At 28.0% G+C, this 22,721-nt stretch overlaps 3 protein-coding genes and 1 non-coding gene across 12 annotated transcripts; 3 read left to right on the forward strand and 1 right to left on the reverse strand.

Annotated features, from left to right (window-relative positions):
* Positions 1 to 4,173: 4,173 nt before the first annotated feature.
* On the forward strand, positions 4,174 to 4,803 carry LOC127250471 (uncharacterized protein At4g14450, chloroplastic-like). The gene has a single exon (XM_051273774.1). It carries the CDS (start codon positions 4,443 to 4,445, stop codon positions 4,776 to 4,778), a length of 336 nt encoding a protein of 111 aa, XP_051129731.1. The 5' UTR covers positions 4,174 to 4,442; the 3' UTR covers positions 4,779 to 4,803.
* A 2,434-nt stretch (positions 4,804 to 7,237) lies between these two features.
* LOC127250512 (probable galacturonosyltransferase 3) lies at positions 7,238 to 12,937 on the forward strand. 9 transcript variants are annotated; one of them, XM_051273834.1, is made up of 7 exons: positions 7,238 to 7,711; positions 9,977 to 10,012; positions 10,085 to 10,229; positions 10,324 to 10,445; positions 10,515 to 10,849; positions 10,948 to 11,893; positions 12,564 to 12,937. In XM_051273834.1, exons 1-7 carry the CDS (start codon positions 7,592 to 7,594, stop codon positions 12,843 to 12,845), a joined length of 1,986 nt encoding a protein of 661 aa, XP_051129791.1. In that variant the 5' UTR covers positions 7,238 to 7,591; the 3' UTR covers positions 12,846 to 12,937. The 9 variants fall into 9 exon arrangements, with proteins under 9 accessions (XP_051129791.1, XP_051129792.1, XP_051129794.1 ...); XM_051273835.1 differs by having other exon boundaries at positions 7,396 to 7,711; positions 9,971 to 10,012; positions 10,111 to 10,229; XM_051273837.1 differs by having other exon boundaries at positions 7,396 to 7,711; positions 10,111 to 10,229.
* LOC127250755 (U11 spliceosomal RNA) lies at positions 7,250 to 7,377 on the reverse strand. Its single transcript, XR_007838776.1, has one exon. It is a non-coding gene; the product is annotated as a U11 spliceosomal RNA (small nuclear RNA).
* Positions 12,938 to 18,706: 5,769 nt separating the features above from the next.
* On the forward strand, positions 18,707 to 21,092 carry LOC127250513 (glycerol-3-phosphate acyltransferase RAM2-like). Its single transcript, XM_051273841.1, has 2 exons — positions 18,707 to 19,360; positions 19,909 to 21,092. Exons 1-2 carry the CDS (start codon positions 18,728 to 18,730, stop codon positions 20,821 to 20,823), a joined length of 1,548 nt encoding a protein of 515 aa, XP_051129798.1. The 5' UTR covers positions 18,707 to 18,727; the 3' UTR covers positions 20,824 to 21,092.
* The last annotated feature ends 1,629 nt before the right edge of the window (positions 21,093 to 22,721 follow it).

Consider the following 22,721-nt stretch of genomic DNA (forward strand, 5'->3'; position numbering starts at 1 on the left):
GCTTTACTTACGAGACTAAAATGATAAGGGGCTCCAGTTATCGGACAAAAAAAACAGTTTACCCAAACAAAAATAAAGGTAGTTAGGGCTTGGGGCCACTGTTTTCATATGATAAACATGAGTTAATTTTATGTTGTTTTGTTATTTTAATATATTGTTTTCTTTTCAAACTAAATTATTATTTCCTCCATGTCTAATTTATTTTTATTTTAGTTTTTAGTCCATAAATTTATTTTATTATTAATTTGACAAAATTGATAAATCACTATTTAACTATTTATTTTAATTTAATACTCTTTTCATTTCAGCTAATTTGTTTATTATAATTGAGAAATAAAATTTTAGGTATTATGTAAGTAATAATAAATAATTAAATAATATATTAGTAAAAATAATTATGATATAATAAAAATAATTATAATTAAGATTATGATGACTAAATAATTTATTTAAAATAAAAAAATTTTAATTTATGAATTTTAAAGTATGATTAAAGTGTATAGTTATTTTTTTAGGAAAAAAAACAGAGACAATTTATGTGAAACAAATCAATATAGAAAAAGTAAACAAATTAAATAACGAAAATTGTATTTATATACAACAAATATTACATCTTTATTATATATATTTTTATTATATTTTATTTTTAATTAAAATTTCAAAATATCACCAACTATTTTTTTATTTTGATCATTTTTAATAAACTATTTATTTATTTTAATTTTTTTATTGAACTCAAATATATTAATTTACCAGACAAATATAGTATTGTTTTATTTATATTTATTATCCCTTACAATCACTTTCATCATTATCTTTATAATTGTTTTTTTTTTTAATTTTTATTATAACAAAATTCAGTTGTCCAAATTTATTACATTTTCTAAGAACTTATTACCTTCAACAAAATTTTTTAAAAAAATCAATTAAATTAAATACTATTCAAAATTTTTTGAAATTTCAAAATTTTAAATTATAAATTTAACATGAATTATATACTCCATTTGTCTCATCTGTTTACTTTAGTAACTGTACTATCTACCTAACACTACAAATACACTTACAACTTACAATATATTACACAAATGCAATTACTTTTATATCACACATACTAATAAGGTTATTTTAGTAATTTCTATTTTATTCTTATTACATCATAATATAATACTAATATTTCTAAAATTATGTGCACAAAATAAATGAATATCTAATTATGAGACGGATGTAGTATATATATATTTAAAATTCATTAATCAATTCTCACACTTTATCTATCATATATTAAATTTATTTGTTTTTTCTACCTTATTGCATATATTATTTGGATACGATTTGAAAATAAAAATAATAATTTTTAAGTTATATTGTTGATTATTATGATGTTATTTTTAGTTAATATATATGTTGATTTATTCCGTATATATTCAATTTAAATTTTTATAAATTACTATTTAAAAGTTAAAATATTATTATATAAAATATTATTAGATAATAAAAATATATAGAAATATGTATAGATAAATAATTTATTTATATATTGATTATATGTATTATTACATAATAAAAGTATATAGAAATAAATAAATTATTGTGTATTTATAAAATAGTAAAAATAATGAGTTGAGGGTGATTTATTATAACGAAGATAAATGAAATAATTTGAATATTGAAGTGAATATAACGTGGATGAGAGAAATAAAAAAAAAAAAATGGATAGAAGTAATGACTAAAAGAGATGCTCTAAGGAAAATAATAGAAGGATACTTTCCATTATGATAATATTTTTTTTTTTTACAAAAAAATAAAAGATGACATCAACAAATTATTTAAATAAAGTCAATGTATGTTTGTTTTGAGAGTTTGAATTGATATTTAAATATTAAAAATTTTGAATTCGAATAGTTATATCATGTGAAATAAATAAGTGTTGATGTAATATTTTGAATGTAAAATTGATTTTTACTCTATCATTCCCATGTAATATGTGCCTATATTACTATATATACTAAAATTTAGGTAAAGTGTAATTAACAAATAATTTAAAAGTGTATTAATAAAAATAATTATTGTATAGTAAAAATAATTATATATTAAAATTTAGATAACTAAATAATTTAATTAAAATTAAAAAATTGTAGTAAAATATAAAAGTTAAAATGTGATTAATATGTATGGTCACATTTCCCAACAAAATGACAAATTATGTGAGAGACGAAAATATAAAATAGAGATAAATTACGTGGGACACAAAGAGTAATATAATATTATAAAAATAAAATACAAGTATTTGATTTGATGTTTATAACTAAGACCGTTTGGAATTAGCCTATGCAAAACACTCTAGGATGTGTTTGTTTAGGAGTTTGAATTTTGAATTGAGATTTGAATAGTAAAATTTTTGAATTGAATTAATTGTATGATGTGGTTTAAATAGGTATTGATATTATATTTTAAATATAAAATTAATTATTAATATAATATAAAAAATAAAAAATAGCTATTTAATTTGATATTTTTGAGAAAATGTTTTTAAATGAATAGTAAAATTTTGATAAAATCCTATAACCGAACACACCCTAAATTTAATAATAGCGCAACATCTAAATCTTCATTGATCTTGTATAGCCTTTGATCATTTTTCTTGAACGTATGTGATTGTTTGGGGATTCTCCCCCAAACACGCTCTTCATCATTTTTCTTTTTTGTTTTTTTTTTTTTATAAAAATATTAAGTCAAACACTTATTTTTTATTTTTTATATCATATTAAAAATAAATTTTACATTCAAAACATTATATCAATACCTATTTATATGACATCATACAAACTATTCAAATTTCAACTCAAAATCCAAACCCCAAACAAACACAAAATGTATATCAATAGTTACCCGATTGATGGATTGAATACTAACTCACCTGATTGAAGTTCTAGTGCACTTTCAAAGCTTTACAAGTTTGAACTCGTAGCAGTGACGGAATTAACAGTAAAAATTCTGGGAGGCAAAATTAATTTTTTCTTTTTTTTTTTTTTTAGTTTTATTGATTCAATATTGGTTTTTTTTTATTCATAGTATACCGTAACAAAAAAAAAAAAAAAAATTAAAAAAATTCTAACAAAATTACATAAAATTAAATATTTTTTTACTATAAAAAAATAAAATTTAAAGACTAAAAGTATAAATCAACAAATGAATAAAAATTTTATATTTTCTACATTAAAAAATAAAAAAATAAAAAAAATAAATTACTATAAAATACATAATTTATTATTTTTTACATTAAAAAAACACACATATTTTGAGGGCTGTGGGAACTGAACCCCCTAAACCCCGTGTAGTTCCTGCTCATGATATTAGTATAATTTTATTTTATTCTTTTTTGTATCTATTTAGACAACTAGTATTTTTGAAAAATATATATACACAATATTACCCAATTTTAAATTAAAATTTCACATCAAATATAAACGCCATAGTTTTTATCATTTTTATAATATATTCCATTCGTCTCACTTAATTTATTAACTTTTTATATTTTTATTCATTTCATATAATTTGTCATTTTTTTAAATACAATTATATACTATAGCTACATTTTAAAATTTTTAATTTATAATTTTTTTATTTTAATTAAACTATTTAGTCATTTAATCTTAATATATAATTATTTTTACTAACTATTCTTAATTTTTTATTTAATTACGTAATATCTAAAATTTCTTAGACTAAGCAAAAGTGGACAAATTAACTTAAGATGGAGGTAGTATTATTGTTAATCTAAATTAATTTTTTTAAAAAATAATAAAAAAATATTTAAAAATTTTGAAATAGAATTTGCAGATTTAAATAATAATAACAATAAATTTAAATAAATCAAATAGTACTAGTAGGGTGAAGAACAAGACGATAAGGTTGATACCGAGGCGAGTTTCCACGCACCGTTGTCGTATTGAAGGACCATAAACTGCCGTAGAAAGATCCAGACCGTCCCTTCTACAAGATCATCATACACAACGGCAGATTAACGTCCGTTTCTTTTCCCGTGGGCATCACCGACCGCCGTGAGCATCAGCATGAAAATATTCCGTTAAGTAACACGTCAGCAATTCTGGATATTTTCAGCCTTTCGGTTGAAAAGTAGCTGCCCTTTTACAGATTCTTCAACACGGCTCGGCTCGGCTCCCGAAGAATCTTCAGATTTTCAAGTTCATTCACAGGCGCCGTTCAACATAAGCCAAGCCGAGCCGAATGATAGAAACAAAAAAGAGCAGAAATCTTTCCTCGGCTCACATCGACATTGTTTGACTCTGACCAGATCCGATTCCCACGCGCGTGTTCTCCACGCGCCCCTCTTATATAAACCCTAAATTCACACTTGCAGAAATTTCATTTCTTACTATTCCTGCAATCGCTCAATAATTTCGAATTCCATCGATTTATGTATGGCTGCCGTTGAGAATCGAGGTGTTTCCGGCGAGCGGCCGCGGCCGCGGCAGCCTAGCCGGCTGCAGAGGAGAGCGCCGGCGATGATTCAGATCAATCCGGTGACGGAGTGGAACGTGGCTATACCGCTGCTGTCGCCGTTGGTTCAGTCGCCGGACAATCTGAGGGCTGAGATCGAGGCGTCTGCGAATAGAGATAAGGAGACTGTGGCTGCGGCGGAGAAGCCGGCGGCGGCGGCGGTGGTTGTGAAGAAATGGCAGCACCCAGCGGCGCCGTTTGGTTATGATACGACGCCGTTTTTGCCTTTTGTTTGCACGGGAAGCCTGAAAAGATGATGATAATGCATTGTTGCTTTTTGTTTCTATTTTATTTCCATTTTTGTAATATCCTATTTTATGTGCATAGATTATGATGATTTGTTGATTATTAGCCACCATATATATATTTTTAAAATATTATATTATTTTTTTTCAAAAATTACACCCTTTTTCCTCTTGGTTTGTGACAGAAAATTATTAATACTAAAATATTTTTAATTTTTATTTGAACTAAAAATATTTGTCCAATTGAAAGGTTATCATTTTTTATTAGTCTGTCCCAAAATAATTATTATCTACATAACATAATAAATATCTTTTCAACTTACAATATATTACAGAAATGCAGTTACTTTTATATTACACCATACTAATAGAAATATTTTTGTCTTTTTCGCTACAATTCAATATAATAACCTTAGTAATGTAATATATTGTAAGTTGTAAAGGTATTTCTTATGTTAAGTAGATAATACAATTACTAAAAAAAAATATTTTGTTATTAGACGAACTAAAATGGAAAAATAGATACTTTGTTATAGAACGAAAGAAATATTTATTTTTTTGGTGATAATATTTGAATATTAATTATTAATTATTAATTATTTAATATACTTTAATATTAAAATATAAATTAATTTTTAGTTTCAATATTAAATAAAAATTTATCGGACAAACGGAAGTGACTGATCATGGGAGGTTGTTACTCTACCCATCCCTACAATGGGCCAGGCAAGGCCGGGCCGGTCCACCTAAAATGGGATTGGGCGTAGCTAAATTGGGCCGATCCATATAATTTTGGTTCCATTGGTAATTTGGGCTGGTTTGATGGGCTTTAATGTGTTGGGCCCAATTGGAATGGGCTGGGCCCAGTACATTTTGGGTTGGTCCGAATTGAATTTTTTGGGACAATAAAAATAATTAATTTTAAAATTAAATTGTATATTACTTATGATCGATTCACACTTCTTGAACTAATATGAATTTATACCCAAACATTTATTATCTAATGTAAGACCATAATCCATTTCTAAAATAATAAAAAAATAAAATGTAAAACTAAAAAATAAATTTTTTATTTTAAAAAGATCTAATATATAATATATTTACCCTTGATTTTGGTTCGCCGGATGAACCAACGTTTTTCTTATTTTATTTTTTTAATTTTTCTCTTGTGGGTCCCATGCATTACAAATTATAAAATAAACAACTTTCATAGAGGTGGGCGATTGGTCCAGAAGAATAAAAATAATAATATTTTTTCTTTTAATAAATAATTTAAAAATAATTATTGTATAATAAAAATAATTATAAATTAAAATAATTTAATGAAAATTTAAAAATTATAAATTATAAAATATAAATATGAATAAATATATAATTATATTTTCGAAAAAAAAGTAAAAAATTATATAAAAGGACGAAAATGAAAAAAATAAATATTTAATGTGCAATGAAAAAAATTAGTATTTAGATAATTTTTATATAATAAATAAATAATAAATATATATCTGAATAAATCAAAATAAAAATTAATTATTTTTAGTAAAATTAAAATTTAAAACAAACCAGGAAATTTAAAAAAAATTTAAAATGAATATATATAGTTCAAATTGGTTATATGATGTAATATAATTAAAAATTAGTATTATGTTTAAATCAAAAAAATAATTAAATGCAATATACTCTCATAACCATATTAATTTATCAAGTTAAATATATTTAATAAATATAAATTAATTTATTTCAATTTTTACCAATCTTATTTATAGGATTCAGTCAAAATTCTTTTTGTTTCTATGTCTCAATAAAAAATATTTTTATCTACGTTTAATTTTTTTTTTATAGTAACTATAAATAAAATATAAATGCATATATAGAGTTTGGATAAATAAAAATGAAACAAAAAAATATTATGTTTTGAGCAAATTGAGTGAGTATATTATTTTAGATAGAGTAATAATTTTTTTTTTTTTTTTTTAGTATTTCAAATTTAAATCAATATTATTAATTGGCTCAATTTCAATAAATATAATATCCATTCGTCCCTCTTTAATATACGTTTGGAGTTTTGTAATAAATTAAAAAAATAATAGTATTATATTTATTAATAAAAATGTGTAAGAAGTTTTGACTTTTGTAATTTAATTTTATGTATAAAATAATTGTATATATAATAGTATATTTTAAATAAAAATTAAATATACTTTGATATTGATATACAATAACTTTTACTAAAATAATAAATTAGTACTTTTAAATGAGAAATGAAATAATAAAAAAAATTTTAAATTAAAATAAAGAAAATACTATTTTTCTTACAAAACAATGTCAAAATACTATTTAATAAAGACTAAAATTAATAATCGTATTTTAAATCAATTTCAAATCACGTCCAAACAAAGTACAAACAAAAAAATTATTGAAAATGCAATTAAAATTACCATATATTTTTAACACATACAAATAAAACAATATTTGAATTAGAATTAGAGGGTCGGCCAAGCGAGCCAACCCTATAAAATTTCCACAAATTATGTCGGCCATATGTCTTGATAGCCATACAGCACTAACCGGCGAGGGCTAGCGTGGCATATTTAGCCAACCGACCCTTTTAAGCCTTTCCATTTCCTCCCACATTCTATTTTATACCATTTCCCTAACCTCACCTTCTCTCTGCATCCGATGTGGGACGAACCATATATGATAATATATTTTTAATTATTGAAAAAATAAATAAATAATTTTGTACTTAGTACTAACTAATCATCGTTATTAGCCATTTGTACAGTGGAGGCGTTTTTTCTGCGCTTCCATCTCAAGATCTGTCAATGGCAACTTCTGCTGTTGGATTCCCTGCGGTTCGTGCAGTTCTCCTCCGTACAACCATCTCCCTGTTCGCCGTCGCCGTCGCCGTCGTCGCGGTTGCTGCCGCCGATGATTTTGAGAAGGTGCCATTTTTATTTTTTATTTTTTATTTTTTTCAGTTTTGGGTTGTGGGTGGTTTTTTCATGGTGGAATTGCTTTTGGCGTTCTGTGTTTCGATATCGGATGTAATGTGCTGTGGGTAATGAGGGTTTTTTTAGGGAAACGATGGATAATTGCAGTTTTGATTGTATTTGTTGTGCTTTTACTGTTTGATATTTGCTACTCAATGAGGAAAACATAAAATCAGTAGGGTTCTTAGTGTGAATGATCAAGAGATGGCATTAGGTGTGAATGATCAAGAGATGGCATTAGGTGTAGTTCAATGTTCAGTTTGTATAATTGAGGAATCAATTTGTTCAGCTCAACAGGTAGGTGCTTGTGAATTTGGATTCAATAAACAGGAAAAAGAGAAAAGGGGAAGAGATTTGAATTTAGTAAATGATTTCTGATTGATAAAGCATAATAGGTTAAACCAAAATGTAGATCAAGAATGGAGATACCTTACACAACTCACTTCATAATTGTTCAGATTTCCGCTTAAATGTTGTATGTTATAGTGTTAGATATGTTTTCCATTTCATCTCTATGAATGGATTGAAATAGTATTGTTTATACTTCCGATCTTACAATACATTGCTGTTCTGCGTATTTATTATATAACTTATTAGGAGTAGGCATTAGACACCGGTATGTATAAAAGGTTGGAGGTAGCATAGTTGTAAATGGATTGCTAAGGTGCTAAGCCTGCATTTTTTTGTTAATTAGTTATATTTGTTGCAGTTTAGTATGTATTTACCGATTAAATAAGGATACAAAAAGCATATTTATCTTTCTTTAAGTTTTCTTCTGCTCAAAGCTACTGGTTCTATAGTCTCTTTTTTTTCATGTCTTCTCTTGCCTTTCGATGATGCTTCCTTCTGTTTCTCCGCTGCATCGCTGCTGGTCAACTGTGAAGCACGGCAGCGGAAACTTTTGTTTTTCTGTTGTGTTACTGTTTATACAGAAATTGTGTTTTTTTTTTTTTATTACTTAAATACTCCCTTCGTTCCAAATCTTTTGCTAGATGTTTAACTTTTGCAACTTTTCGATCTTTACACATAGTTTTTTTACTTTTGTCCTTCTAAATACAGTTTATAAAATCACTCCAAAGAAAAAATAAGGTCAATATGGTAAAAAACTATCAAAATAATACCACTTAAAAAGTTTTGCTTAAAGTAAAATATGGAGAAGTAATGGGACGGAGGTAGTACTATATGTTATAATGTGTACTGAAGTTCAATCTTGTTCAATATTATGTGTTTGTATGGCATATATATATGTATTATTCTTTTAAAATATACTATTAACAGTTACAGTGGCGGAATTAGGATTATATTCGGGGGGGCTAATTTTGAAATTCATAAAATAATATATTCTATTTATAAATATTTATTTGTTATCCGAAAAAATTATTAATGAACTACAATAATAATACTAGTTATATATTATAAATATTTATTTTTGTAATTTTTTTATTCAGATAAACTATACAATTTTTTTAGTATTTTATTATTTTTTTTATTTATCCATTTTTTCTATATTATATATATTTAAGTAAGGAAAAAATTCATAAATATAAATAAGTAAACAAAAAAAAGTGGGGGTTGGGTGGGAGAGGGGGGGCTGCAGCCCACCCTTGCCCCCACCTCGGTCCGCCTCTGATCAGTTATATGCATGGCTGTGCCATGCGAAATGGCGTGGCATAGGCCTTGCGCCGTGGTGTGTCATGTACCATTTACAACTATGGGAGGCAGACTATTATGATAAAAATTGGAATAGTGGTGGTCTCATTGAATTAATAGTTAACAGGATTTACCGGTAAGAGTTAGTCCTTCTGAGGATGTGTGGTTGTGATAGATTACTGTTTTGCGTGTGTTTGCTAGAACTTGATTGAACCTTGGCCATGTAGATTGTAGATTCTTTCCTGAAATTGTTGGTCTACGACTCTAAAGCATAAGATTGATTTGTTTATGTTAAGATGGAAACCGGAACTCTTGAGTTTCTTTTCTCATTCAACTGGAACCTTCGCCATGAGTAGGTTATGGAGGACATTTTTTTTTTTCGTTCAAAATACAGCTTATTTTGTTACGCATACTTTTGTTGTTGAAGCAGAAACTATGCTTGAATGGAAAAATACATATTCCCAACACTGAATTCTGAGCAAAATGATGTATCGTATTTTACAAATTTATGCTATCTAAGGGACCCTTTCTCCATATGCTTAATTGATGATGGCCTTACAGGAACAGAAGAATTCCAGCTCGAGTATTCGTCCTAATGGAAGGGTAATGACATTCTTTCTTCATTTCATGAGATTTACAAACAGGACTGCAGCTATAGTTACCTAGTTCTTGCAGGATATTGAGATAATGATATCCTACAGTGACCGTTCCGGGGATATTAAAGTTAGGACTGTCAGATCTCGGGATCTATCTGCTTCATGGGTGTGGAAGATTCCTGGCGATGAGAAGCATAGTCAGTTAAGGAGTTCACCGGTAACTTGTCAGTTACATATCTGCTTTTCTAGTTGTATTCAAACAATTTGGTCATGATTTTAGGTAACAGACATGATAAAATCAACTTATGTCTCAGATAGATCCGGACCCTTTGCAAATGAAAATAAGCTCCCGGAACTCTGGTGAGAATTCGAGTAATGATGCACAAGACATTCCTCGAACACAAGCCTATCCAGTGCATCCAGTGAAAATCAAGAGAAAGGTGAGAAATCTTATCTGCTTACACAGACAGTGTATTTTTTCTGATTTATTAATTTTGCTCGTGCTTCAGAAACTACGGAAGGAAAGGAGGGAGAAAAGAATTGCAGAATTGATCAAACAAGACAAAAAGATCGATAAACAGATGCAAGAAGCAGCTATCAAACGAGCACGGGAGCTTGATACCACTGTCAAGGGTAAATTCAGTATATGGCGGAAGGAATATGAAAATCCCAACTCTGATTCGACAGTCAAACTTATGGGAGATCAAATCATAATGGCCAGAGCTTATGCAACAATTGCCATGGCTAAGAACGAGACCATGCTTTATGATTCTCTTATTAAACATTCTAGAGAATGCAAATTTGCTATTGGAGATGCAACAACTGATGCCGATCTTCCTCCAAGGTTCTTTTTTCTGCACAATTCCTTCGTAAATTCATTCTGATATTGGCTTTAGATCCTAAGAGTATTACTTATTTAACTTTGTTCTGTGTCTTTGTTAGTGCTCTTGATAAGGCAATTTCCATGGGACACATTCTCGCCACTGCGAAGGACCGATTATATGATTGCATCGAGATAGCAAGAAAATTGAGAGTCATGCTTCAGTCGAGTGAGACTAATATAGAATCTTTGAAGAAGAAGAGCTCATTTTTGATACAGCTAGCTGCCAAAACTATCCCCAGACCATTACATTGCATCCCTTTGCTTCTTACGACCGACTATTACCTAAATAACTACAAAGACAAGGAATTTCCCAACCGTGAGAAACTCGAGAATCCTTCTTTATATCATTATGCCATCTTTTCTGATAATGTGCTCGCTACATCAGTTGTTGTGAACTCGACAGTGTTGCATGCGAAAGAGCCTGAAAAGCATGTTTTCCATATAGTCACGGATAAGCTGAATTTCGCAGCTATGAGAATGTGGTTTCTAGTGAATACTCCTGCTGGCGCAACAATAGAAGTCCAGAATGTCGATGATTTTACTTGGCTTAATTCTTCGTACTGCCCTGTTCTGCGGCAGCTTGAATCTGCTAAAATGATTGAATACTATTTCAAGGCGCATCAAGCATCATCCCTCACTACTGGCACCGACAATCTCAAGTACAGGAATCCAAAATACTTGTCCATGCTAAACCATCTCCGGTTTTATCTTCCTCAGGTTTATTCAAAGCTGGATAAGATTTTATTTCTGGATGATGACATTGTTGTTCAGAAGGATCTTACAGCATTATGGTCTGTTGATCTGCAAGGAATGGTAAATGGCGCTGTTGAAACGTGCAAGGAAAGCTTCCATAGGTTTGACAAGTATCTTAATTTCTCTAACCCAAAGATAACTGAGAATTTCGATCCTAATGCTTGTGGCTGGGCATTTGGCATGAACATCTTCGATCTGAGAGAATGGCGGAAACGTGACATTACAGGAATTTATCATTACTGGCAAAATCTGGTATGGAATTATCGGACTCCTGTACTTTCCTTCTCGTTGATCTAAATATTCTATATTAGTCATGCTGCGCTACATTTTGAAATATCGAATGTTTTTTGAAAAGGAGCTCAGTAGCTGCTTATGTTTCTCTATTCCCTTCAAAATAAATTTAGATTTCCTGAAATATTCTGTGATTGTGAATCTTGCGGATTACTGTCTGATAGAAATTGTGTGCAATAGTAAATACTTTTACGTTTAATTTTATTTTTCTCGAGCTTTCTAATAAAAAATTTTTAAGAAGCCTGCACTATTTTTGATTATCGATTTTCCATTGTTTAATTTATACCTGGTGTGTATTAGAATCATTTTTTGCCACCATTGCTGATATATTCATGCCTCCTACTTGTGTCATTTACTTTCCATCGTCGGCCTTAGTTCCAGCATCATGTTTCATGCTACCCCGTAATATTGGTTTGATGCTGTTTAAGGCTGTTGTTGATCCATAATCATAAATTTTACCTTGCTTCTGGAACAATACTAATATTGAAAAAAAAATTAAATATCACAGTTGTCCGAACATTTCTTCTTTTATGATGATTTGAACTCATGGATATACTGGTCCGAATTTTATCTTACGGGCAATTTCTATACCTCTCATGATTTTTTTTTCCTTTTTCTGTTTTTTCGGCAGAATGAAGATCGCACTCTGTGGAAACTAGGCACACTGCCTCCGGGTCTGATTACTTTCTACAATTTGACGTATCCTCTGGACCGAGGCTGGCATGTTCTCGGCTTGGGCTACGATCCTGCTCTTAACCAAACAGAGATTGAGAATGCTGGCGTCGTGCATTATAATGGAAATTATAAACCCTGGTTAGATCTCGCCATTGCAAAGTATAAGTCTTATTGGTCGAAATATGTGATGCTTGATAATTATTACATACAGCTTTGTAGCAATAGTAATAATGCTTAATGAGTTTCTTATTGTCACGGTGAAGATCTCGTCATTTTGTTGATTAGTTAGTCAATTAACTCATCTTTTTTATAAGCTTCGCCTTTTTGCCATATTTGATTTGTGTAATCCGGAAAGCTAATTTAGCTGAAGTTCTGAGTTTAGATTATGTGGATTTTGTGGTCATTTCGATTCTTGTTTTCTTAGGTGCAAATGTTGTATTCGTCTATCCTATAGGTTTCGAAAATTACTTGCGTCTATGGATCTAAAATATCGATTTCTCCTCATGTATTGAAGATGAGTTCTAGATAGGCGCCGGGAGCGTTGATCGGTCCTAATAGCCATTTGGCAATACTTCTGAATTTGAGTGTTAACAATCAGTTTGTTAGTCAGCGTGAGGAACTATGTTGGTAATATAAAAAATAATATTTTGTGTTAAATTGTTTACTTTTACGAGTGAATAATATATATTATATTAATGTGTGTATATTTATATTTTTTTTTAAATAATATTTATGAGGAATTATTTTATTGAAAAATAATGAATGAACAGACTGAGAAAAAATTTATAGAGTTAAACACGCTTATTTTAGAGTAATTTTTGGATGGGTAAAGCTGTGTGAAAGCATGATTAAATTACTCGGTATCAATAATATGTATATTTATTTTTGAATGTTTATCTAAAAAATCTCTAGAAATATCAAGAAATAAAACACAAATTTCCAAAAGATCAAATTGTAACATGAAATTGTTTTGTGATGATTTAATTTTCTTGAAAAATTAGGACAATAATAGGGCTTGGTTTGGGCTTGTTTATATTTTTCTCTAAAATACAAAAAGATTAGAGGTGTGTTTGGTACTGGGAATTGACAGCAGAGAAATGAAAATATTTGTTTGAGTCAAAAGAAATGGAAGTTGAAAAATAAATTATTTTTATTTCTTTGTTTTCATTTCTTTTATATTCAGAGAAATTGAGAAAAATAATATGGCAATATATATATTTTTATTTATTTATTTTTGTACTATTTAATTTTTATAATTATTTATATTATATTATTTCAATTTTACAAAAAATAGATTTAATTTATCATTCAAGTATTTAATTTTATATGATTTTTTTTAAAAAAAATTATACTAAAATATGATTTTACAAAATTTTGTATATAATTAATAATTTTTTCTTTTAAAAAAAGTCGCAAGAAATATTTTTTCATGATTTTCACTTGCTAAAACTCTCTTTTGTTAGATTAATAATTTATTATTGTTCGATCCATTCATTTTTTTAAAATTTTTCAACTGAATTCTCTGTTCTACCAAACAAAAGAATTAATTCTCATTCTCTATTCAATTTCATTATCTACTCTCATTTCTCTCTAATTTCATTCTCTGTACGAAGAGAATTAAATCCAATTTTCCAACAAATTTGATTCAATAAAAATTTGTAGGTGTGGCTTAGAATGTGGCATTGTGTCCTATGGTATCGTAAATGAAAGTTGACATAAACTATTAGTGAACTTTCCCTTTGTAAAAGGGTATTCGAAGCTTATGCAAGGTTTATAGATGGTCATTTTTGGAAGTTTAAATATTATTAATTAAAAATATGTAAATATATTTTTAACAATATTATGTTAAATATTTATATATATATATATATGTATGCTACCTGAATTAAATAAGCACCCATCTAATTTGCATGGAATTCCAAGTGCATTAAAAAAAAAAACTCCTTCCGTCCGTTATAATTATATTGTTATTATTTTTTTTTTCTATCCCAGTCCAAAGGGAAGTATTTTATTAGTCAGTGGAAGTGTGCAAATTTTTTTTTGATATTATTGTTGTTTGATTTTATATAAAAAATAATTATATGTGTAATGATATATTTATAATTTAATATAAAGAATTAAGCTAAAAAAATAAAAAAAATTGAATTATGAAATTCGAATTTGAGAAAAGAATTGTTTTCATTTTCTATTTTTGTTTCTCTAAATGTGCAAGAGAAAATGAAAATTGAGAATGTGTTAGTGTGTTTATTTGACAGTACATTTTTATTTAATTTTTATAATTTTCTTTAATAATATATTATTTCGATCTTATAAAATATAATAGTATATGATATCCAAATAAAAAAATTATTGATTAAATACAGTATTATCTTTTCACGATTTTTCCATTAGCAATACTTCTCTCTAGATCGATTTATCCAAATCGGTTATATTTATATATATATCAATTGATTTTTTTTTTTTTTTTACCAAAAAAAAAAAAGAAAGAGAATTCAATTTTCATTTCCTATTTATAAATATTATTATTTTTTTACAATTTTATTTATATGAAACAAATCCTAAATATACAAATAAAAAATAATAAGGATTGAACAATTTAATTTTAGTAATAAATCACAATTGAGTTATAAGAAAACGTGTGTTTACTTTGGATCCATGTGCTTATCATTATAAACAAAATAAATGGTTGAATATAATATTTGGAAATTAAATTAATTATTATATGTGATATATTTTTTTAGTAGAATAAATTGTAAAAATAAAAAATAAAAAAAACAAGTAAACAAGGATAGCTGCCACATAAATTTGCTATAGTACATATTAATTAAATAAACACAGAAAAGTCACGTCTAATTTCGTAGCATTTACATGAGGTGGCACATTTTATAACCGTTGCATTATTTAATTTACTAGATATTTGAATATTAATTACTCCCTCCGTCCCATATACAATGTTCACGTTGCCGTTTTTGTTCGTCCCACGTACCATGTCATTTTCTGATTACACACTTGAATCTCATTTTAAATTTTTTAATTATATATATTTTTTAATTTTAATTAAACTAATTAGTTATCTTAATCTTAATTTATAATTATTTATATTATATGATAATTATATTACACCCCTTCTAAAATACCGTCTCTACAGTGTAGCAGACACAGTATCTGGGACGGAAGGAGTATTATATAAAAAAATAGTACAAATTAAGACAAAAGAGCAAAAATACTTCTATTAATTTCATATAATACTATTATAATGATATTTGTACAAAAATAGATGTAAATGTGACCCTTAAGTTTGATTAGAACGAGTGTTGTTCGGGAGTTTGAAATTTGAATTTGAGATTCGAACAGTAAAAATTTTAAATTGAAATAGTTGTATGATGTGATATTTTAAATGTAACATTAATTTTTAGTATAAAATAAAAAATAAATAATTAATTTGATATTTTTTTTTGATATATAGTAAAATTTTAATAAAATCCTATAAAAGAACACACTTCAAATAAAAAATAAATCAAGTATTTATATGAGCATCAGGGTCGGGGGTTGGATGTATAGTGTTCATCTAGATTTAGCTTGAGACTTCACAATACAACATAAATATTAGATTAAAATATTATTTAAATCAATTTAATTTAAAAGTTTTGTATTTTCTGAAAAAAAAATAAAAAAATTGAATATTTAATATGATATGTTTTTAAAAAATAAATGAAAGGCTTAAAATATTATTTAAATCAATTTAATTTAAAAGTTTTGTATTTTCTGAAAAAAAAATAAAAAAAATTGAATATTTAATATGATATGTTTTTAAAAAATAAATGAAAGGCTTATCGACAATGAACACAACAGTAAACTTTGAATTGAAATAAAATCTGGTCATAATATTTTAAATAATATTATCTACCTTTCAAGAGTCTCGTTTATCTTTTGCGTGTTGATATTTGAATATTAATTATTATATTAAAATATAGTACAAATTAAGAAAAAATTACAAAAATACTTACATGAGTTTCTTATAATATAAAAGTATACAAATATAATAATATTTTTAATATTAAGTATAATAATGCAAAAATATAAATGCGATCCTCAAAGGCGTACGAAGAGAGTAAATAAGTATTTAATTTAATAATTTTGAAAAAAATAAACCATGTGAAAAATTGCAACCCTGAATTTAGACTTCTAAACAAACAAAATAATCCAGTATTCTAAAGATTGTAAAAGATTAAATAAAATTAAAATTTAGGATAAACTGTTTTTTTAGTCACATAATTGAACATCCTTATCATTTTAGTCCCGTAAGTGGAGTCTGTTACAAACTAGTCCCATAAGTGGAAAGTTTTCATTGTTTTAGTCTTCCGGCGCCGGAGATGCCCGCGTGGCTCTCCGGAAGCTACGTGTCCCGCCAGATCAGCGACGCCCGGCAGACATGGAGATTTTATTTTTTATTTTAATTTTAATTTTTAATTTTTTAATTTTTTTAATGTTTTTAATTGGACCAAATAAAAAAGTTTAAAAAAATCAAATAAAATTAAAAACAAATTTTTAAAAAATATTAAAAAAATAAAATTCACGTGTCCGCCAGGTATAGCTGACCTGGCATACACGTGGTCTTTGGTCTTTGGCGAGCCACGCGGGCGTCTTCGACGCCGGAGGACTAAAACAACGAAATTTTTTCACTTATGGGACTAGTTTGCAACAGACTCCACTTACAAGACTAAAATGATAAAGGAGTCTAGTTACGAGACTAAAAAAATAGTTTATCCTCAAATTTAATATAGTATTATAATTAGATGCAATATTTTGTCTAAAAATAAATTTAAATACAATTTTTTAAAATTTCAAAATCTAATAAATAGGATGAATTAATACACACACATTACACGTATGTTGTAAAAAGTTGAATAATGAGTCCTTTTTTAGGGGTGGCTATAATCTATACTCATGAATTTATTGTGCAAAAAGTCCTACAATTGGATGAGCTATATATAAATATAGAGTATGCTATTTAATATACTATACGTTAAAAAAAAAAAAAAAAAAAAAGAAGAAAAATTTAGGGGTGGGCATTCGGATAAGGTATAATTCGGAACTCATTTGACCCAAGCAATCGAATTCGAGTTAACCAGGTCAATATTTTCGAAAAAACATAAAAATAAAAAATCTTAGTTTCAAGTATTGATTTTAATGTTTGGATTGGTTATATATCGAGTATGAAGTTTTACTATTAGTTATGTTACTATAATATTTGCCGAAGTTGAATATTTTGTCACAACATTATAGATGATTTAATTTATACTCCCTTCGTCGTCAAAATATATGCCTATTTGATCGGGTATACGTTTTAAGAAAAATAAATAAAAATAAAAATTATTTCTTTATATTGTAAAGAGAAACGAGATGACATAGAGAGTATATAAATATTATTTACGAGATGACATAGAGAGTATATAAATATTGTTGCGGAATATTGCAACAAATTGTTACGGTACAAATAAATTAGTTACAATTAAGACATTTTCTAATAGTATTTGTATTCAATGGGGCGTAAGATACTCCAATTGTAATTAAAAAATAAAAATAAAAATTATAATAAGTATTATCTATATATTTAATAATGATAAAAATAATATTGGCAATATGTATACATATAAAAAGTTAAGCAATTTTGGTAAATAAATTCAAATTTATCAGTAATAGACCGTATCAAATTTAAATAATGGATTTGTTTGTCCAATATTTTTTATCGATACAATTTTTAATATACATATTATATATTTTATTGCTCAAATTAAAACACTAAAAGAAAATATAATATACTACCTATTTGAATATTTTAACTATGATTTAAATAATATTTAATATTAAATTTTATAAGAATAAAATATGTATATTTTTTTTTCGAAAAATATCAAATGCAAATAGTAAAAAAATTAAATTAAAAAGAACTACACCAAATAATTTTTGGAAATTTGAGTTTATCTATTAATAGTACCTACCTAATGTATAGTATTCACTCTCTTTACAACATCCTATCTATATAATAAACACAAACTAATTTAGTGAAAACATTCCAATATTTTTTTTTTACTTTTTTTCGATATTTTCTCATTCAACATGGCCGTGTTCAGAAAGCGTTCTTTTAGCAAAATCCCGACAATTTACCAATGCGATTCAAATGGTCGCAAAAACCACACAGTTGCGGCCGACTTTGATGGAACCCTCCTAGTTGGGCATAGTTCTTTTCCCTACTTCGCATTGGTCGCATTCGACGTTGGAGGGATCTTTAGGCTATTTTTATTGCTCGTGATTTCCCCGTTGGCGGGGCTTTTGTACCATTTGGTATCCGAGTCCGCGGGAATTCAATTGCTCATATTCACGACATTTGTCGGGGTACGAGTATCTATGATCAAGTCGGCCGCGAGCGCGGTCTTGCCAAAGCATTACTCGGAAGACTTGCATCCGGAGACTTGGCGTGTGTTTTCTTCTTGTGGGAAAAAATTTGTGGTCACGGCGAATCCTAGAATTATGGTCGAACCCTTTTTGAAAAATTATTTGGGCGTCGATGGTGTTTTGGGTACGGAGATTTTGTCGTATAAGGGCATTGCAACGGGCCTTGTGGCTAAGCCCGGCGTGCTTGTTGGTGAGAACAAAGCGATTGCACTTAAAAAGACTTTTGGCGCCGGATTGATGCCGGAAATTGGAATTGGTGATCGGAGCACGGATTTTCCGTTCATGAAAATGTGCAAGGTTTTTGTTCTTAGCTTTATTATTATCGATCTTTTTTTCTTTCCGAGTACAAAAAATAATTTTACGTATGTTGATAATAGCGATTTAGCTCTTGAATTTTTCTAAATACTTGAATTTTTACAAATCTTGCTTTTGTTAGTTCTTTCGGTTGTGTTTAGATATGTTTTGAAAGTATTTTGAAAATTTTAAAAAATAATTATATAATTTGTAATATATATTTTTTTATTTTTTATATATCAATATCATATTCTCCTAGAACAAAAATGAAATATCTATTTTAATTTTGTGTTTGTGTGTGTGTTTTTTAATAGTAGTTTGATTAATATAAGATTTACTGGGAAGAAAAACTTAGAAACTTATGGTCGAGATAAGTTGTTGCAATTATGTCTCAACTCAAGATTGTCTTAAAGAAAGATCCCACGACACAAGATTCTCTTAAAAAAAAATTTCGATAGATTTTTTCGAGATAAATTAATATTTTTGTGATTGTTCTACTTTTGAAGTATGTAAACAAAATTTCTAATGAAGAGAAATGAATATTGACGCAGGAAAGATACATTGTGCCATCATCAAATGGAAAGATCGAACCTTTGAAATCCAATCTCCTCCCAAAACAAGTTATCTTTCACGATGGTCGATTAGTACAAAAACCTACTCCATTAATGGCGTTACTTATCCTCGTCTGGTTTCCAATTGGCATCACAGTATCCATCTGTCGAGTCCTCGTCGGCTCGCTCTCTCCCATATCGAAACTTCAAAAGAACATACGCCCTCTTGGGTGCCCGATTGTCGCTAAAAACCTCCCGTCTCTCGGCTCCGACCACTCCTCGCGAAAAAAGGGCGTCGTGTTCGTATGCTCTCACCGGACCGTATTGGACGCCGTGTGCGTCTCCGCTTGCTTAGGCCGGATGACGACGACGATATCGTATTCGGTCCCTAGCTTCACCGAGTTCCTCTCTCCGATCGAAACCGCGAAGCTCACTCGCGATCGCGCCAAGGATGCCAAATTGATCGAGAGGATTTTGAACGAGGGTAGGGATTTGGTGATGTGCCCTGAGGGGACGACGTGCCGGGAACCCTATTTGCTTAGGTTTTCGTCGTTGTTCGCTGAGCTCTCCGATGAGATCGTGCCGGTGGCCATTGACGTGCGGACGAGCATGTTCCATGGGACGACGGCGCGGGGGCACAAATGGTTGGACCCTTTCTTCTTGTACATGAACCCTAGGCCGGTTTATCAAATCATGTTTCTCGACAAGTTGGCGCGCGATCAAACGTGCGTCGCCGGGAGATCTAGCCACGAAGTTGCGAATCGTGTTCAAGAAATGGTTGCGAGGGTTTTGAACTATGAATGCACGAATCTTACGAGGAAGGATAAGTATCGAGCGTTGGCCGGAACGGATGGCCTCGTCGGACAAAAGCCGACGGTGGCGGCACGGTCGCCGGCCGGAGAATTTTCCGGTTGAGAAGGGGTTTATGTTACTTACTTGCTTTTGTATGGTTAAGTTTGTTCTTACTTGTCTAGCCTTTTTGGAACATTTGGGATTTGGATGTTTGGTACAAATTAAATAAAAGTGATGTGTTGTTATATTGTAGGGTTTTGATGTTATGACTTTGGACTATGTTTTCAGTGACTTCATATCCTATGCTGATTCAGCCAAATCAACTTGTTAATTTGATTAGGTCAGTATATATTATATGGGTGATTTAACGTATGTTTATACATATCTTAATATATACATTCGCTTCTAAGGATCACATTTACCTTTTGCGTTATTGTACTTAACATTCAAAATATTTTTATATTTGTATAATTTTTTTTGTACAAATTTTCTTCTATTAGTATTATAAGATACTAATTGAAATATTTTTGCAATTTTTTTTTTAATTTGTACTATGTTTTGATATAATAATTAATATTCAAAGATCGACACGTAAAAAGTAAAAGAGACCTATTAGTATATTTTTAAATTATTTTTTATACTTCCTCCGTGCGGCTCTAAAAATCTATTTATCTTTTGCATCATTGTACTTAACATTAAAAATATATTTATATTTGTATAATTTTTTTACACAAATGTCATTAATAGTATTACAAGATACTAATAGAAGTATTTTTTCTATTTTTTTTTATTTGTATTACGTTTTCATATAATAATTAATATTCAAATATCTAATTTTGTAAAAAAATAATTAAAAAAAAAAATGAGACCCTTATATCTATTTCAAAATACATCACATCTATTGTGTTTCATTGCATATTTTTTAGTAATACTTCGTAAATAAAAATTGTACAGGTGGAAGCAAAATCAAATAAAAATAAAAATAAAATTCTATTTAGCTGAAATCGAAACAGATATTAATATTAAAATTAAAATTAAACCAAAAAGCTTAGCACAGACATAATCTGAAATTTTAAGAAATAACCAAACAAACATATAAGTCTTGTTGGTATTTTTTTGGATTAATTTGAAAACATTGACTATAATGCTTTGAATATATGATATATATATATATTTATTTATTTATGTGATTCTTCATAATTAGTGAACTAATAATAGATATATTTTGTTATTTAAGACGTCTACTAACAATTGATTTTTTTATTTTTTATTTTTTATTTTTTTATGTAGCTAATATGAACCCTATAATATTAATAAAAGAATATTGTTTGATTTTGATTTGAAATCGAAATTGTAATTTGAGTTTTATTTTAAATAACATTTTGATATATTATTTTATATAAAAAAATTATATATATATATATATTTATTTAAAACTATACAGCTATATATATATATAAATAGTCTACATGGGTCCATTATGCTTTGTCACAAATGGGCCTTGGCCCAATTAAGTCTATTTAAGGGTCGAACAAATACAATTTGGTGCTTACAATTACGACTACGAAACAGAAATACTTATTTTTTTCTAGAAGATGATTTCTTTATTAACTTTTCTTTTGTGTTTTGGTTTTTATTAAACCTTTGATCCAATTTGATCTTTTTTAAATTAGATACAATATTTTGTATAAAAAATAGGTATTTACTCCATCTGTCCCATGTATTATAGGCTATTAGTGTAGATACGAGAATTTAGGTAAAATGTGATTAGTAAGTAATTAAGAAGTGTATTAGTAAAAATAATTATCGTATAATAAAAATAATTGTAGATTAAGATTAAGATAACTAAATAGTTTAATTAAGATTAAAAAATTATAAAATTTAAAATTTAAAATAAGATTAAAGTATATAATTATATTTTCAAAAAAGAAATTGACAAATTATGTGGGACGGACAAAAATAGAAAATTAGGACAAATTATGTGGGACAGAAGGAGTAATATAATATATATATTTTTTAAA

Source organism: Andrographis paniculata, unplaced genomic scaffold (genome assembly GCF_009805555.1).
Source record: "Andrographis paniculata isolate CXL003 unplaced genomic scaffold, ASM980555v1 Contig37END, whole genome shotgun sequence".
Classification (NCBI taxonomy): domain Eukaryota; kingdom Viridiplantae; phylum Streptophyta; class Magnoliopsida; order Lamiales; family Acanthaceae; genus Andrographis; species Andrographis paniculata.